Source organism: Aulonocara sp. 'chitande type north' Nkhata Bay, linkage group LG5 (assembly GCF_057382095.1).
Source record: "Aulonocara sp. 'chitande type north' Nkhata Bay isolate Kocher_YH1m ecotype deep benthic linkage group LG5, A_spYH_male_GT1.1, whole genome shotgun sequence".
In the NCBI taxonomy this organism is placed as follows: Eukaryota; Metazoa; Chordata; class Actinopteri; order Cichliformes; family Cichlidae; genus Aulonocara; species Aulonocara sp. 'chitande type north' Nkhata Bay.
The window spans coordinates 13246874-13265599 of NC_141348.1; the positions used below are offsets into that span (position 1 = coordinate 13246874).

General features: G+C 40.1%; 2 protein-coding genes across 12 annotated transcripts in view; both read left to right on the top strand.

Moving 5' to 3' along the window:
- On the top strand, window positions 1-9485 carry LOC147329947 (eukaryotic translation initiation factor 4E type 3-like). 2 transcript variants are annotated; one of them, XR_015129052.1, is made up of 8 exons: window positions 1-320; window positions 1333-1405; window positions 7375-7469; window positions 7637-7697; window positions 7784-7850; window positions 7936-8091; window positions 8481-9127; window positions 9273-9485. XR_015129052.1 is itself a non-coding variant. In XM_086291387.1 (7 exons), exons 1-7 carry the CDS (start codon window positions 136-138, stop codon window positions 8525-8527), a joined length of 684 nt encoding a protein of 227 aa, XP_086147513.1. In that variant the 5' UTR covers window positions 1-135; the 3' UTR covers window positions 8528-9485. The 2 variants fall into 2 exon arrangements, 1 of the variants encoding a protein (XP_086147513.1); XM_086291387.1 differs by having other exon boundaries at window positions 8481-9485.
- Window positions 9486-15475: 5990 nt separating this feature from the next.
- Window positions 15476-18726, top strand: part of foxp1b (forkhead box P1b) — a 154956-nt gene continuing 151705 nt past the window's right edge. For 6 of the 10 annotated variants that reach the window (XM_086291392.1, XM_086291389.1, XM_086291397.1 and 3 more), the window contains exon 1: window positions 15676-15814. The gene's annotated coding sequence lies outside the window, so the exon portion shown is untranslated. Of the gene's footprint in view, window positions 15611-15674; window positions 15815-16100; window positions 16520-18726 lie in introns of those variants that run through there. The other 4 variants (XM_086291390.1, XM_086291394.1, XM_086291401.1 and 1 more) reach the window with 3 other exon arrangements.

Below are 18726 nucleotides of genomic sequence, written 5' to 3' on the forward strand. Positions count from 1 at the left end.
CGCAGAGACGTCAGCAGTCGGTGGGCGGAAAAGCGGTAGTGTGTTTCTGTAAGTGCAGATAAAGGCGAACCGGGTGTTTTTATCAAGTCCTTTCATACAGGGATAACGTACGACTTTAGTTCCGAGCCTGGTGAAATGGCGGTTCCTGCGGGTCAGACGGACGTCCAGATGGACCGCGGCGCCCTGAGCGGCCAGACGGTTTCCTCCGAAAACAACATAGACATCGACGAGAAAGAGTTGGAAAACATCACAAAGAAACACCGAGAAGAAGACACGGCGACGCTGCCTCTGCACTCGCCTTGGACGTTTTGGCTGGACAGGTAGTGATATTACTGCGTCTCCTTCCGCGTTGTCTTTGAGCTTTGAGCCCGGCACGAGCACAAAGAAAGAAAGAAAAGAGAAAAAAAGATGAAGAGCGGTGGTGGGGAGAGGGGTATCATTGTAAGGCCACAGCTTTCCCGGAGGCCTCCCGCAGCAAAATATAGCGGGAGAAGTGTTCGCATCTAACGCGACCTTGTTGTGTTCCCGGGTCCTGACAGTCACTCACAGTCCGCAGGACAAGTTCGCCTTGACAGGTTTTAGCCATTCAGACGTGCAGCAGAAGTTACTTTGATTAGCTTCTCTCAGCAGGGGGGAGCGCAGAAGGGAGGGTTTGGGGTGAAACTGATAGTTGTTGCACTTTTCTTTAAAACCTCGACGCCTTTAAAGAGCCCAGGCTCATCTCTCGTTGTTTTCACAAACGGCTAAGTGCAGCTAATCTGCGTCTTTTATTGCAAGGCTTTGCTACATAGGAACCCTTGCTCGGTGCAGTTTCGTCCTAAGCCGTCATTAAATGCAGCCCTAAACATCGCATGGCTTCTTTTTTATGAGGTCATGGGAATATCCCATGTTTATCATGGATACTCTGCTGGTTATTGTTGATTTATTTATTTTAATAATAACACTTTTAGCTTATGTATTTGCTGGCAGGAGTTTTATATAAAAAAATGAGGACTGAAAAACACCCAGATTATAGAAACAATACACACATACAATAGTTACCTGCTAAAATATACGTTTGTATGTTATCAACGTATATTTTAGCGGTTTTTGTTTTGGTTTTCATTTATCCTTTTTTTATGTTCTTTTTCTAACAAAGCTCTGTAACATGTTACTCAGTCTTCGTCTGTCTATAAAGTCAAGCAAGTGAAACTTATTCAGCAGTACTTTATAATAACAGCGGCTGCATCAAGCATATCTGGTGTCAGCTTTTTAAATATTACCATTATTTCCCTGTTAAACGCACTGCATTGTTTTTGGTGTGACATTAAGTCGTTTCCTGTGTTCCTGCAGGTCACTGCCCGGCACCACAGCAGCAGAATGTGAGTCCAACTTGAAGAAGATCTACACAGTGCAAACTGTTCAGGTGAGATCTGGCGCCAGCTTAAAGAGTTTTTTCATCTTAGGAGCAAAGAGATCAAGTGCGTGACTCGGCTAAGAGTCAGAGCCATTTGAGAAGAGTTTCTGTGATGTAAGGGAGCGAGCAGGTCAGAGCCACGGTGGGTGCAAAACATTAGAAGTGCAGTGCAAAGTTAACTGACAGCTTTTATGAAGTGCATTTCAGCCGTCTGTGTTATACTAAAGTTTTTTTTTTCTTTTTACTTGTATGTGCAAACTTATTGTTTATTAATATCACTAATGTGACTGACGGTAGCTACTGCTCATGCTCGTGTCGGTTACAGTGCTTTGATATGATGCTCTGAAGGCTTCTTTTGTAAATGAAGAGAAGACGCTGTGTTATTTTTATCAGGAATATCAGCGTGCAACGTGCTCTTAAACTTATTGTATGAGGCTTATTGATGATTTACACTTAAGTAAAGAATCTACGCCTTAAGTCATAACTGCAAACCCATCTGAAACCCTACAGCATAACCTGACATGTACCTCCTTATAGAAGATACACATCAGCGCAGCCCACAGCCACTGTTGGCCTGATCAAGGCTGTGGGTTGCCTTTTTAAATTTCTGGCAACTTTTTTGCTGCAGTTTTTCAGTAAGAGAAGTAACAGTCATTGTCTTAGTATAAAGAATAATAATCATAGTGTCAATATAAGCACTCATAAATGTCTGCAAATTTCCAGAGGGAGGCTGCTGAGACCATTGGAATGGGGCAGCTTGTGTAGATGACATCGAAGGCTCTACAAAGATTCCCCGCAGAAGTCTAAATCAGGCTTTACGATTGTATAGTTCAATGGAGTTTGAATCAAGCAGCTGGAAAAAGCAACAAAGTGTGATACAGCTGGGCTCATTCTGGAGTTTTGTGTGTGGAAATTCAAGCAGCGTGCAGAATGCGTTGCCATTAATTACAGCTGCAGTGGTGTGAAGCTTTGTTCGGGTGAATCAGATTTGTTTCTTAAATTAGATTTTTAGGACGGACTGTTTAGTTTTATTGTTTGAAATCACAGAGACACTCGCGATACACAAAAGCATTACGTTGCTCGTGCTAACGATGATACCACAGAACAGCACTTCTGCAACGCAGTGCAAGGCAATCTGTGACACAATGAGATCTCTGTGTAACTGAAGATGGAAAAGTTGACACATTAAAAAAAAAATTAAACTGAGAGCAAGGATTCTATTTTTACCACATTAGTGTTATCAGTGTCTGCCAGTATTAATATAATTATTATGATTATTGCTGCGCTGTTGTCTCATTTTTCCTATTGAGTTTTGTCTTCACTGCAAGTTTGTTAGCGTGTGCTTGTCCCTCTGTCGTTCACCACGAGGAGTCATGAAGTCGCAACTCAAGTTAGTTTGTTTGGCTTTGTGTCACATGAATCAGTTGTTCACCATCTACAAGCTGTGGCTGGTAACCCTGCAGCTCACTGGACCTCCAGAGCTAAAAAGCTGGTCTTACCGCAGCAACAACCTGGCCAGTAAGCCTCCAAATACATAGCAGATATTAGAATGCCTGGGCAGCCCACCCATTTAAAGAGGAAGAATTATATGAATTGCAATCAGTGTGCCTTTTCCATATTTGCAAGTGATCAGATCAAAATGTAAAGCCAGACGTCACAAACCTGTCTGCATAATTTGCCGTTCCAGTGTTGGCATTGGTGTCCATGTAGCTATGCTGGTGAAACAGCCTGATAAATTGTCTTGTTCCGGTTGGTTCCTCCAGCTTTGCCTCTTTAGAAGCCACTTCCAAAAGTGGCAGCAGATAAATTTATTTCAGTTTCTGTCTGCAGACTGTTGCCCTCTATGTTGTCCTCCACAGGGCTCTGTTGGTAGCAACGTGGATTCTGCTAAATATGTCTGTCACTCTGGATCTGCCGCTGTGCTTTGCATAGTGAGGGACTTGAAAGGCACTTTGAAACCCAATTTGGGCAGGCAGAGCAGGTGGACTGAAACATGTCTGTAGAAATCCAATTGGAATTGCTTGTCAAACTAAGACCTAATTTATTCCTCAAAGTCCCCCCACAAGCTGTGGAAAATGCAAATAAAAGCAGATTGCCATAAACTGTAAATCTCATAAACCCCCATTTTATTCACAAGACACCATAGAAAACATGTCAAATGTTTAAACTGAGAAAATTTACAATTTTATGTGTTGTTGTTTTTGTTTTTGTTTTGTTTTGTTTTTAAAGGTATCTAGGTTTAAGTTGAATGGCTGCCACGTGTCTCAGAATAAGGTGCGACAGTGTCATGTTTACCACTGTGTAGCATCCACTTTTCCTTTAGCAAGTGTTGGGAGAGGGTTTTGTCCCGTTCTACATTTTTCATTTTATTATTTATCAAATATTTTGGGTTGGTGAAAGGACTGGATTAGGACTGCGGCTATTGGTTATTTTAGTAATCAAGTTTTCTATCAATTATTCCATCTGTTAGGAGTAATCAGAAGAAATTTATGTCTTTGTCTTATTAATGAACAATAACAAATATCCACAAGGGAAACAAACAGGTCTTTTAAAATGATTTCATTGGTTTCCATTGTAGAAATCGTAACGTTCTTAATAGTTTAACTGCGTACATCTGCCAAAAATAAACTGTTTCATTGTATCTTCATGTCATATTAAAATCATATTTCTTTTGAAATGCCAAAATAAAGTATCACAAATACAGTAATGTAAATAAAATAAGATGGCTTCTCCTGGATGAGGCAAATTTGGTGCATTCATGTGTTTGTGTATATTTTATCAAATATTAATTAAAGCTGAAAAATAGTGTCACTAAGGCCTTGAAATAATGATGGTCTAGTACACGCTGTCATCTGTAATTGCTTCAGGTATCACTGTGATAGAAGGTGGGGCGGCTGTTGAAGAGTCGTGTCATGTTACTGTTGCAAAATGTTCCTCCAGCTGTTCCTTTTTAGCACCAGTTACTTTGTAATTACTTTTATTACCCTGGTTACATATTCTTTGAGATCTGTTGCTGCCATCAAATTAAAAATGAGCTAATATTTTTCATGAAACTGTAAAATGTCTCATTTTAGGGAGATCTGAGGACTTGGCGTCCCAACTTTTTGGAATTATTTTAGATTTGTTACCAGAATCACATTTTCTGAGCTTTCTTTCTTTTTCTCTTCTGTCCACACATTCAAAACATCAATATTGAAATCATGCAGCTCCATGTATAATGGCTAAAATGATAAACTGTAAATTACAGTGAAGTCATTAAAAAAAGAGAGCAAGAAATTGTTTTTGTAGCACTGCAGAAAGGTATTTTTTAGTTTAAGAAAAAAAATATATAAAGAAAGAAATGGGGATGTCACTATACCAGAAATGTAGTAGTTGATACCAATGTGTTTGTTTATTGAACACAATTTAATACCACACTAAAGAAAAATGGGGGGAAAGTAATGTATGAATGATGATGATGATGATAACAACTGTAATAATGATGGTAGTATTATATTTTATTGACATGACACTAATATGAGGTTTAACTGTTAATGTCATTCCATTAGCTTAAGCATTTATATAACATTAGACATTGCTAGCATTTAACCTTTGGTCTGAAGTTGATTTCACAATAACAGTGTCTGCTGTTTGAAACAAAATGGTAAAGAGTATTTTGGGATGACGCGAGAAGGATGACAATAACACTCTGTATGCTGTTAATATGAGCTGAAACTCCTTCAGCTTGGATTCTTTGAACAGATCTGGATGGCCATGTTTTAGGCTCTTTGCTAAATTGGAAGCGTTCCCAATGTGACTTTTACAAATCCGTTGTCACCCCTTTTTGAACCTTGTCAAGCACAAAGTACCAGCTTACCTGACTCTTATTGTATTTCTTATCAATGACATGCCTATAAAGAAATCAGCTCACCATATTTAAGCATTTACACTTTTCATTTTAATCAAAGGTAGCTAAATTTAAGTTTCCACCACCAGGGGCCAGGGTTTTCTTAGAAACCTTTAGTATATAAAATGCAACCTTTGTTACGATTTTTAGGTGGTGCAGTCCTTTTTTTTAATTAATGAAAAGCTACAACCTTTTTCTGATTTAAGTCGGTCTTATTGGAAAAATAAAAAAGAGAACAAATGGACAATAAAAGCAAACGTAGTTACTTAAAACAGATTTGCTGTTCAGCTGGCAACCGTCCATTTATGTTCACTCCATTTATGCCTGCTAAATCATTTATCCCTGTATGTGAGCACACTTCACTGTGACTCAGCTTTGTGGCTTTTACGCTGAGGTACTTTGTGCTGGGGTCCCTACAGCAGATGGATGTTTGATTTGACACCGGATGTATGTATCCAGGCTTCAGACCAGTTCTAGGAGTACACTAACTTGTGAGCCTCTGAGGCCGGGTTCGTGTCTCCTCTGATTCTTGAACCAGGGATGTTTCAATCGGTGTAGAGCCGGTGCCAGGTGCTGACACTGGTGCTAGCATTTATACCCATGTGTGGTGTGTCTTGGTTGCTCTGCAGCTTTCCCTCCAAAATATTAGTCGTGAGTTGATAATTTGCTTCTAGTTAATCATAAAAATTGTGCCAAAAAACAAAGTAGCTAGAAATGCAAGAGAGAAGTCAGCTGCACCAATCGCAGGCATTGCGCACTGCATTGATGTAGCATGCAGTTACATTTCTATGGAGGTGCATATTAGGCTACACATAAGTTGTGGTAAATGGTTTCAGAAGGGTTTGCAGTTACAACAACCCTACAGCACAGATTTAATATGGAAGTATAATCCCGCTGTAAGCCGCATGTATTAATCACTTGATGCTGAAAGTGGGATCTTTCTTTTTGTTTGCAAAGATGTATCAAGCAGCTACCTACAACTACGCACATATTCTGTATATTTGTACCACACCATTAGCTTAACAGCAAGTGCATAGCCTTACATTAATAAAGCGTAACATGACAGCATTTTATTGTTTTACTCTCCAAGAGCTGTCGCCAGCAGTGGGAGTCTGCTACAACTTTTTTGTTTTGTTTTTTTTCTTCCCCCTCTGGGAGTTTGTACTTGTCATGATATGGGTTGCCTTCCAGGTGCAGACATTGTTTGGTGTCCCACTGACATTTTACCCGTTTCTCGTGTTTCACGTTGGCCTGCGGATGCACTGAAAGCCACACTGACTCACTACACCGTCTTATGATAGAAGTTACTATTGCAATTCACGTCTGTTTCTGAATCCAGCTGATATCTATATAATACAAAACATAGATGCACCATCCATCCAATTCCTTCCACTTATCAAATTCAAAGTTGCACAGGGGGAGGAGCCCATCCCAGCTGTTACACAATGAGCGCACCCTGGACAGGCCACAGACGGACTGAGAAGGATGACAATTCATGCTCACATTAAGTCTAAGGCCAAATTCAAATCACCAACAATATGCATGTGCATAAACTGTGGGGCTACCCGCACTAGCACAGAGAGAACAGGGAGACTCCACAGATCTCAGCGTGCTGGTGGATTTAAACCCAGGATCTTGTTGCTTTGATGCGACACTGCTGACCACCACACAACTGTGCCATCCAGTCATTGGCATGTAGGCACGTGGCTCTCCAAGGCCCTGCCTCCGCTTTCCTCCCAGATCTACACTGGAACCTACTGGACTCACTGGTTTCCCTTTCTGTAACCAGTCCTCTTTTTAGATGCACGAAAATGTAAAATGCTACTAATGCTTTAAATCGACAGAGATGTTTTGGACATTAGGTCATAACAGTTGTTTCATCATTCTGCTGATAGCTGTAGTGAATAAATTTTGTATTAGATACTTTGTTTAAAGCCAGTTTCAATTTAAATACGACTTAGCTTGTCTAGCAGAGAACACTGACATTAAAAAGTCCTTCCATGTATATCATGATCAAATGTCCATTTCTGTGCCAGCCACAAAACTCCAATACAAGAGCAGCCATTATTGAGCTGCTTCTCTCTGTTTGCAGATGTTCTGGAGTGTATACAACAACATCCCTCCAGTCACAGCCCTGCCTTTGAGATGTAGCTATCACTTAATGCGCGGAGAGCGGAGGCCGCTGTGGTGAGTCTGTAACTGTCAATATTCCAGTATTCACGGGTGTGTAGAGATGAGCAAATGAAAAATCTCTCATGCAGCAGCTGCTGTATAATACTCCCTGATCTTGATTTTAAAAAGCCCTGTTATTTAATAGGCTGCACAGTAACGTGTTTTAATCTTTTACACAACAGGGAAGAAGAGAGTAATGCAAAGGGAGGCGTATGGAAGATGAAAATACCAAAAGAAAACACTGTATGTGCCGCCCTCTGATTATCTGCTGCCATCATGTAAACAAATCTGAATCATTCATGAGCTTTTCTGCCTTTTTCCTGTTTCAGTCTGCAGTTTGGAAAGAATTGTTACTCGCTACTATTGGAGAGCAGTTTGCAGATTACTGCGCCTCAGGTTTGTTTAGTTCTTAAAAAAAAAAAAAAAAAAAAGTAAATCGCATAAGTGGATTTACTGTTAACATCGCTTCTCTTTTTGACAGATGATGAGGTGGTTGGCGTCAGCGTTAGCGTCCGGGATCGGGAAGATGTTGTACAGGTGTGGAATAGCGATGCATCTCTCGCTAATGAAGCAAATATCTTGGGGAAAGTTTATGAGCTGCTCCCGTACATATCTTTTAAAGCTGTTTTTTATAAGTGTAAGTATGCCTGTTTTTTGTTTCACTTGTACTTTTGAATTCACGCTAAAGGTTTAAAGAGGGAAGCAGGTACTCTCTTTATGGTATGAGGTAGATGAGAGAATAAGAGTAAACTGTGCATACTTGAAGGACCTAACCAGAACATGTAAGCATGTCACAGAATGATTTAAGAAGGGTGCATGGCTGTAGGCTGATCAGGCAGCAAATTCCCCCCATATGCCTTCTTACTTGCTTCACATAACACATTGAGATGGGCTCTTTTTGTCTCTGCCTGTTACATATTTGTAGCCAAAAATGTAATGAGCTCCACTATTTAAGTGACAGTGTATAAGTTGTAGCTGAGTTCTGTTTCCTGCGTGTGTAGTGATCTAAATTTGTGTGTCTTTCAGCTCACATGGAGCATCATGCCTTTGAGGGAGGACGCTCAAGACATTAGATTCTACTGCCGCCCCACCCCCCTTTTTTTTAATTTTTTAAAATTTTTTTACCTGAACTCTGTTCCTGCCTTGGCGTGAAGGCGCTGTCCACAACCTAATCGAGGATATTATTTTGCTCTCAACAAGGAAATGTTATTAATCTATTTTTATAACTTTTAATGACTGATGCCTTGTTTCATTTAAATGTGGGTCCTAACAGCTCGAAACTCTCGAGAGAATGTTTATCCAGCGTAAATCTCACCCCGAGTTCGTTACTTCACGTCGATTTTTTTGCCTTTCCTGCTACATGAACTGCACTGCCACCATGGTCCCGTCATGTGCACAGACTGTGGACCTCGCAATTTTATTCCTGGTAGAGGTAGCAGCTACTTAACCTAGCTAGTTTCAGCTGTTGTGTATGTTAGACGTATGCATTCATGTCGTGTTTTAATCAAGTCTGCTTTTTCGGTGCCAAAGCACTTTCCTGCCATTTAAGGAGCTTGTATCTTAATGGTGAAGGTGTCGTTTGTATTCAGCTGGACATTTGCCACTTGGATGGAGGTGGATGTCCCAATTGGTTTCTTGAATCTTCATCAAGTGTACATCAAACTGAAATCAGGGTAACATTTCAAAGATATTGCACATAGCTGCCAGTTCCCATTATGATGTTATCTAGTTATAAAGCTGTCATATAGCACAGATGTGACATTCAGAGCCTGCATATTTGGCTTGTGATTTTATCTTTTCTTTTTTTTTTTTTAACAGCGTTATCCTGTAAGGTGCCTCTAACAACGCTCCTCTCCACACCCTGTTGGACATTTCTTTCAATATGCACGTTGAAAGACCCCACCCCCGCCCCGCTCTCTTAAACGGAGACATAGATTGTTTGGGGGAGATACGTGGCACATTTTTGTGCTCGGCTCTTTGGTGTTTGTCTCTACTTGTTTCTCCTACCAATAAATCTAGTAGTTTGCTTACTTGGACTGTGTCCATTAAAACACACACACACACACACAGAGGGAAAGGGGGCTGGATTATTGGCTTAGAAGAATGTTACTGAAGGTCCTGCTTTTCCCAGATTTAGCAATGTTTGTAAAAGGAAAAAATATGATTAAGCAAAAAAACCAGCAGATATGACAAGTTTCAGTTGTCACGACATCGATGAAAAAAAATTACTTATACTGTAGGTCATAATTCTGTCCCAGTCATACATTTTTATTTGTATTTTTAATTTTTTGTCACAAACCTTTTTTTCTGCGTCTCAAATCGGTTTCCTTCACTAACCCTGTTCCCGTGCCGTGGTTTTATTGCAGTGTAGGGCTTCAGTTACTGAAACGCTTCTGGTATGTCAGCACCACTTTTATAGTTCAACTTTGGACGGGTTGATGGTTACGAGAGGAGAATTTGTCCTTTGTAAACATATTGTGCAGCGATCCGGGCAAAGTAAATAAAATTGAGCCGAAAATGAAGTGCTCATCACGGCGTTTCATTTTGCACAATACAAACATCAATAACAGGCCCGTTAAAGGAAATTAATGTTATTTCATGGGGAATGTCTCGGTGTATTAAAAGCTTTTGCATATCCTCAGCCACTTTGTGCTAATTCATTCTGGCAGCGCATTGATTTTGGTCCTCACACACCTTGTAATCGTAAGATCTGATTTTAAATACTGACTGGTGGTGATTATATGACTGATAACCTCAGCTTTTCAGTCATGAATTTTTAGAGCTTCCATGAAGCAAGTTTGCTACTGGTAACATTAATACTGGCGTTAATTAGATGTGAAAGTTTAATCTGAAGAGAACAACTTGCTGTTGCTGTTTGGAAATAAGATGCAGGCCTCAAAATCACAAGAGGCTAAAGGATGCAAAGGATCATTACCACATATAATCTTTGTAATGTACCTCGTGGAGCTTTCAGTAAACTTTCTCAGAGACCAGAAAGGCTCAACCCATCTAAAATGACCTCATTCACAACACAAGTAGTTGCTGCAAAGTTCCTTGTAAGTTCACTGACCCCCTCAGTCTAAATATGTGTATGAAATGTTTTGGCAATAAACACTGCAACATTTCTCCGGTCTTTAGTGAGCACTGTACAACAAGCTGGAGCGAGCGACTGTGAAATTAGGATTTTGGGGCTCTGAACATGTCTAATACCCAAGATATGATGTAAATAGCCCCTGTGCAGCTCCTGGCCGTGCACAGATCCATTCCTAGATTTAGTTAAGTTACATACTGTCTGTTTTCCTACTGATCGTGCCTGTTATGAGCAGCCAGTTGAAATGGTTTATACAGTTGTTTGTAGCTGACCATTGGCCCAGTGTGGACATAAAGGGATGGACATGGTCGGCAACAATGCTCAGTTGGTACTAAGGTGCCCAAAGTGTGCCAAGAAGATATCCCTTTCACCGTTGCACCACCACCACAAACCTAAATTAGTTATACAAGGCAGGATGGATCCATGCTCTCACACCGTTTACATCAAATTGTAAACATGCACATGTCACAGCAGAAGTTTAGACTCATCAGATCATGCAATATTTTTCCAACCTGCTATTGTTCAATTTTATTGAGCTTGTGTAAACTGTAGGCTTCCTGACAGGACTGTCACCTGGTCTGGTCTTCGGCTGCTGCAGCCCATCTGTTTTAGGGTACTGTTTTATATAATCAGAGATTCTTCTGCATACCTTGGTCTATAACAGATTATTTTGCCCTACTGTTGTCTTCCTATCAAAATACCCACAAACTGGAAAACGCCAGTCAATCAGCAATTCTCGGATCAGCCCGTCTGGCACCAACAACCATGCTTTGTTCAAAATCACTCGACTCACCTTTCTTCCCCATTTTGGATCTTGACCGTACCGACATGGTTAAATGTACTGAGTTGACGCCATGTGATTGGCTGATTAGACATTTGCATTAAACGGTTAAACTAGTGTACCTAAGAAAGTGACTGGAGAGTGTATAATAAGTGTTGTTATTTTCCTGCTAAAATGTGAATTACTGACAAGAAGACTGCTTGTTAGCACTTCCTCTGGTAACAGTCACACCAAATGTCTTTGTTATCACACTGGCATTAAAAGAGCTGAAAGGAAGCTTTTGTGGGTTCATGATTGCATGTGTTTGGCAAAGATGTGTGATATGTTTCCAATTAATATGGACTGTAAATGAACAACAGTCCATGCAGCGCCTCTCGCCCTATGACAGCTGGGATAGGCTCCAGCACCCCAGTGACCCTGAAAGAGGACGGCTGTATATTCCAAATGCAACATTGTTTAGGTTAGCTTTAACAGTTTAAATAGAATTTAAATAGAGTTCAAGTACAACATGGCAAGATGTGTCAAGACGATACGTAACTATGAATGGTTAAAACTGAAGCCTGTGCAGTGCCTTAAATCTGCATTCTTTTAAATGACCAGCAGGCGGTGACTTACACTTGCAAAAAGAGGAAGCATTTTAAAGGGAAGTCAGGGGGAAAACAGCATTGGTCTCTCTTAATGTGTGGTTTCAGTAAACAGTTTCCTGATGTGTTTTAGTTTTCAGTCACTTAGTCTTACTTAATATCATTTAATATCACCAACCATTCCCATGTTATTACGGTGTATCCATATAAATGGCCCACCCCGTATATAGTAATGTCATGTGTGTGTATATATATGTCATTTTAACAGAGCATTATCTTACTAACTTTCTGGCTCACAAAATTTGGAAACATATAAGGCCTGTGCAGTCTTGCCATTCATATTTTCAGAGGCAGTCTTTGGTAACCTAACCCCTGCTTCTTCTTCTTCCTTTTATTCATTTAACAGTTCTTTATAGGTCATTATCTGTACACTTCCTCCTCAAGTCCTCTTCCTTTCATCACACTTTCAGTGCTACAGCCCACGGCAGCAAGGGGAAAAACACCATATGAAAGCCATCTGCCCCTCCCGTTTGAAATCAAGAGGAGCTCCTATTCATTTGCTTAATTACCTAATTAACAGAAAGCTAATTACTTTGTTGTGTGCACGCGTATGTGTAGAGAGGCTGTTACGTAACTGATAGTGATCCTCAATTAATTTGTAACTACACTCCATCAAGTCGGGGCCTTAATCCGCACGACACATCGCCAGCATGACACCAACAAAACAGGATAATAAATTCCGACACAGGCACATGGCTGCTGGGCTCTGCTGAGCTCATAGATACAGTATTGACATGCAGATCAAGCCCATGAAGGAATAGAAAGCTGGGATTGTGTGTTAGATTAACGCCATAAGACTTTATAGACATTTGGATTTTTATCTTTAATTACACCAGACAATCATGTTTACAACCTTATGTTAATCAAATGAAAAGCTGCAGAAAATACAACTCAGAGTAAAGTGCAACTCCTATAGGAATTTTGTGGTGATCATGTAGTTGCATCACAACGAGAGTGCAGACACATTCAAAAGCCAGATGTGCGTGTTTTGGGTGTCAAAGTTTGAGTCTGACAGTTTAGTATTTGAACTGAAATGCAGTGTAGGCTCACAGGAGGCTCTTCATTTTAGGGCCCACAGTGACTGATCTGTCTGTGAATGCTTATAGGCTACAACAGGTAGCGCACCACAGAGACGTATGCTCGCTTGTGTGAAATCTTATCTTTGGTTTTGGCCATTTGCCTGCATTTAATTGTTTTTATTTCTTCAGTTGTGAACACTTTGGTTTTAGAGGAAGGTCCCGACATTATAGTTAAACACATAAATCCTGCTAGTTTGGATTCAGGAGACACCCTCTCTGCTTTTAAGATTAGGCTTAAAGCTTTCCTTTTTGATAAATCATGTAGTTAGTCCTGCTTTCTTCCCCTCATCCCCAACCGTCATGGCAGATGGTTGCCCTTCCCTGAGCCTAGTTCTGCTGTTGTTTTTTTCCTGTTTAAAAGAGATTCTTCCAATTGCTTGCTCATAGGGGGTCATCTGATTGTTGGGGTTTTCTCTCTATCATTGTAGTGTCTCTGCCTCCGTGATTTGGTTCTATACCAATGAAACTGAATTAAAATGAATTGAAATAAACTGCTCAAAGGACAGCTGTCTTGTGCTCTGGCCTTCAAGGGCTGTAAATTTATACAACACCCACGAGCTACATGCTATAATACATACACTGTAAACAAAGCATTTTTAGAACATCATCTTTTTTCTATAACTTGCACTTGTACACTTTACTGATACAGTTTATTTAAAAAAAACTAAACACAAAACACAAACAAAATTGGGATCTTATTTTACTCTCTTTAACTCTTTTATTTTAAAAATGAAACCTGTTTGTTTTTCTTTTTTAATGTTTAAAGCCTTTACAGACCTAGTTTATGTGAAGCATTTCAAGAGACAACAGGAAGTAGTTGGTAATGCTGTATTTTACTGTTTGTTACTGTCACTATGAAGTAACAGGGACAATGTCAGCTCACTGTGACTTTTGGTGCACTGCTGATGGTGTCAGAGGTAACTGCAGCAGGGCAGAAGATCGCCTGACAGTCTCTCAGTAACATAAGAAATAAGAAATCTGACATTTAGGTGCAGAACTGTAGACAGCAGCCTCCTGCAGGCAACACAGAAATATTATTAGGATCATGACATAGTGTTTTTATTTGTGTGGAATAATCAGTGTTTGGTGCCAAGTCAGTGAGCAGTATATGTATTACGCTCAGTGACAGACACCAGACTCCAGTTGGTGAATCGCAGGAAAACTTACCAGGCAAAAAACATATATAAAAATCTTTATCATCATTAGTAATGGTATATTAAAGGTTTAAATGCTATATTATTTTAAATACCAGTGCAATGGGATGCTTCAAACTTACAAAGTTTATGCCAAGACTTAAATAACAAAACAAAAAAGCATATATTAATGGATTATGAATATCAGAGAAGCTTGTGGATATGAAATTGTGCATGTTTTGTTAGGGGGATTGATTATATGAAGTCAAATATCAATAACCTCAAAATGCGAGTGTTTGTTCAGTGGAAATATTAGAGTAATTCGTCTCATGACAGTGTGCTACCAGAGGGTGGCGCTCTCTACTAAGAAACAGTCTCTCATCAGAGGTCCATCAGCAGCGCTCAGCTCTGATGCGGCCATGATAAATGCAATGTCCTTTACAGTGAAGTGAGCTGTGCTTCTCCAATATTGATCAAGGCCAAAAAAGAGGAATGAATCAAAGAAATTCAGAGTATTTTCTGAGGGCACATTAATGCTGCCCTCAGCGTTAAGTGTCCAGCGTTAACTGGACACTTAAACCTTCCCAGTCTCTTCTCCAGGGCATTTGAGTTGTGGTTGCATTTGTATAATTGCTTTTGTGTAAGAGTGAGCAAAACTTTTAAACCAGAACAGTTACTCCAAACAGTGAAACAACTTTGCTGAAATGTAGGTGTGCTGACATTCCCTTTAAAACATCCAGAGGAGCTGGCTTACATGTTAGAAAATGATATGCAGCCCATACTGAAAAGAACCTGGACTTTGATTATCTATACTGTCTGTACTGCCCACCACCACCATCAATGCTTAAAATTCCTCAAAGCTGGAGATTAAAACATGTATGATGAGTATGTCAAAGCATTTATCTCTTTTTTATTAAGTGAGGCTTTGGAAGAGTTATGATGAACCATAGATCAGAAAAAATAATAGTAAAATAATAATTTTAAAAAAAGACAGGAGAGTTTTTCTGAAATAATAGAAGTTCATTCAGCCTCAGTTATAATTAGTGAGCTTAGAGATTTTAGCTTTTCTGACAGCCCCCTCTCTCCTGTCACATTTTCAGCTAAAACTAATGCATATCATTACATTTCCCCATAGAAAGGACCTACTAAGTGCTACTAAGTGCTACTGAAATGTACTTGTGACTATGATGTTAGGATCTGCAATGCAATGAACGTTGTTTACCTCAGGTGGATATGACGTCACGGATTTGGAAGATCAAAACAACAACATCCAAATCAGCGATTCTTCCTTTTTTTTTCCTCCTTCTTTTCACAGCGTGTTAAAATCTAATAAGAACATTAAGCAAGGAGCTCGTGCCTTTTCCTGCGAGAAAGACTGGCAGGCAGCGAGTGTGAAACTCCACATTTCGCTTTATTTCGACGCCCTCGGTAAGATTATCTTTTAAGTTACTTAGTTAGTTCCCCCCCTCCACCTCCCGGGCGGAGTAATATTCACTGTTTACTGTGTGATTTGTTGTTGCACGCATTCTCGGTACACAAGCTCGCGTGCACGGCTTCGTTATCTCATACTAGCGAATCGGTACCCTCCGCGTGCGCCCTGTTAGCTGCTGTAAAGCGTTTTTTTCCGTTCTGGTAAGTTTCACTACTATTCTAATGTTAACGTTAGCTTTGCTGTTTCGTGTCTAGATACCTGCTGCGGCTGCTGCAGCTGCACTCGGATACTCGCACCGAGTTTGTCTCGGTTTTGTCTTGCTGTTTGCCGAATTGTTACAAATAGCGAAATAAATATACACCTGTATTATTATAACGTAGGGCGATAGGTAGCGCCGTTTTAATGCAGCTGTACCGAGCGGCTTTTACAAGAATATCTTTACGACTCTATATTTACCCTCTGCTTTTTTGTTCTTTTTCTTTTTTGGGAAAAGTTGGGTTTCTAACTTAGTTGAGGCTACTCGTGAGACCCCGGGGGAAATGCACCTCTCGTCCAAAAAGTATTTTCAAAATGAATGCTACATGTTTATAACGTGCTGCTTAGCAATGGCCGCTAACAGACCGTAATTACTACGCTACATATTAAGGATGCGCTGTAAAAGTTTTTTTTTTTTTGTTAAACTTTACACGGTGAAGGGGAAGTTTTGAGTGCCGTGATTTCTTTGGAGTGAAACCAGGGATGGAGCTTTTCCCCCACGTGTTAGCTGTGCTCCAAACTCAGAAAGACCGGAGGAAGTCAGAAGTGTAGCAAGCCCTCAACTTTGAAAGTTATCATTACTTTTATTTAGCTGTCCATCAGTTGCGTTATTCAAGCGTGTTCTTTCGGTGTGGCTTCCCTGCTCAGCGGTAAGGCTGTGTACCCAACACAAGTAAAAGCGGATATTCATTTCGTAACGTTTCATTAACACAAAGGAATTACGGAGTTAATTCCTAATTATGGCTGTGGTAACGTAAAATAGCGCTTTGAAAGTGTTAAACGTTATATATTTCAACTTTTATAGTGGTTTGCACAGGATGTGAGACAATGGTTGTGTTGAATAAGATGTGCTGTGGGTTACAGTTGAACATTTTCATAAATGTAAATTGGCTGGAGCTGCGATCACTGTACGGAAAATGGAGATTGTTTTGTTTGTTAATTTAATATTTGCAGATCAAGTTGTTGCAATAGTGTAGTTAAACTTTTTTTTAAACTAATAGACAGTAACATTATTATTTGTGCAAAGGAATGTTGTACAGCACAGTAGCATTTAAGCTCACCTATTGCAAACACGTTAAAACATTTTCTTAAAATTATTTTAAAGTGTATTTTTAAAAGGGGTCTTACAGGCAAATAAGCACTATTTACAAATACAGTGGATAACTAATAAACAAATTATCTGATACACTCAGACTGTATTAATTTTTAATATTAGGCAGAATTAAAATAGTGCCAAAAATTATTATAGTTTTTTTTAATAACTAAAGTAAATAAATATAAATAAATAAAGTCTTGCCCTAATGTTTCATACAGTAAGATTGCAGCTGACAACTAAAATCTGAAATTTTACAAAAGGGAAACTGCAGCTTTAACAACTATTGCTGGCAGTGCTCCCTCCTTCTTGGTCTTTGGATTAGTCATTGTCTGAGGGGAAAAAAACACTTTTTTGTAGGAGAAGTAAAGTAAACAGCCTCCAACAAGCGAACCTTGACAACCCAGATTAAGGAAAACATTGGAGATCAAACAGTGCTGCTGCTGGGCTGTTGTCATGAGCTGCCTGAGAGAGAGCTGCAGACTATTTGAACAGGCACTGGGGTTTGTGTGCTCACTTATGCAGAAATGGACCTTCGCAAATGCTGACCCAGGTTTCCCAAAAAAAAGAAGAAAAAAGGAAAAACTCAGGATGAACTTTCTTTGCAACTTTTCCAGGGCCTGCTGTTTGACACGGCTATTACATACAGACGTTCAACCTTCTGCTGTTTCTGATGGGAACGACCTAAGTGTGTCCCCCACGCCTCCGTCTACAAATGAGAAAGACTGTACTTTCCTGCTCCGTACTGAAACTGAATAAATTGAGTTGGCAAGGGGGATTTTAAAAAAATAGCTTGAAATTTGAGGAAGAGCAGCTGTATGCATTGTAATGACGCAAGATGCTTAACACACCAATCTGTGATTTTGTATAATTTAGAAAGCCCTTGTTACTAGTTTGGCCTCTTCAGGCTTGGGTAAGGCTCTTCTTTGTAGAGAGCCGAGGTTCAACTGGTAAGAAAGTAATCAGTCACTCATGCATTCAGTGCGAGGACTCCCATCCCTGAGTGGAGCGGCCCTCTCTTTCATCTGACGGCTCAGTATTTGTGAACACACATTGAAATACCCTGTGCTGGGTACAGAGGGGCTGTAAACTGACTGTGCACCCGAGCTCGCAGCTGAATGATAAGGAGAGTTATTTTCGGGTCCAGTGTGGGAATAAGGTTCTGCTTTCACTATATTGTTTCCTTCAGATTTATTTGCCTGCTTCACCCCTCATTTGATTGCAGATTACAAGACGCCCTCAAAACCAGTTGCTCGAAACCTTTTTTTTTCTTCCACAAACCAAGACAAGTGACAGATGAATAAAAGGGAATTTTCTGGTAAATGAATTTGTCGTGTGATTTTTGCATGTTTGATTCACACGACACAAAAGGGGGAGAAGAGTACCGGCAATATGAATATGAGTGTAGCATGCTCATTAATGCCGTGTTACATGAATGGATAACAAAGGAAAGCAGAACAATATTTCCAGGGTAAAGGTTAGTGTGTCCCGGCCCCTGTGGCGCGGCCCCTGGCAGACTGTTCTCTGTGACAGCAAAGGCGATTGGTCAGAGAGTGGACAGCTTCAGGTGAGCTCTGCGCAGCTCCTCGGTCTCTATGGAGACTGCCAAAACGCTCAGGATGGCTATTAACTTGGGCAGCCATTAATTACTGTCTTCTACTGTCATCTGTCCTTAATAAAGGCAGGGATGCTGACAAAAAAATGTCATCCGCCTGCATGGGAGGAGAGAGAGCATGCAATTACAATCAATTAACTTGAGTTACA

Bases quoted from the DNA above. Each gene is read 5' to 3' on its own strand.
- LOC147329947 (XM_086291387.1), top strand. From the start codon at position 136: ATGGCGGTTCCTGCGGGTCAGACGGACGTCCAGATGGACCGCGGCGCC. The intron at 1,406-7,374 runs GTGAGATCTGGC...CTCTGTTTGCAG, and splicing joins ACACAGTGCAAACTGTTCAG to ATGTTCTGGAGTGTATACAA. The intron at 7,470-7,636 runs GTGAGTCTGTAA...TTTACACAACAG, and splicing joins GGAGAGCGGAGGCCGCTGTG to GGAAGAAGAGAGTAATGCAA.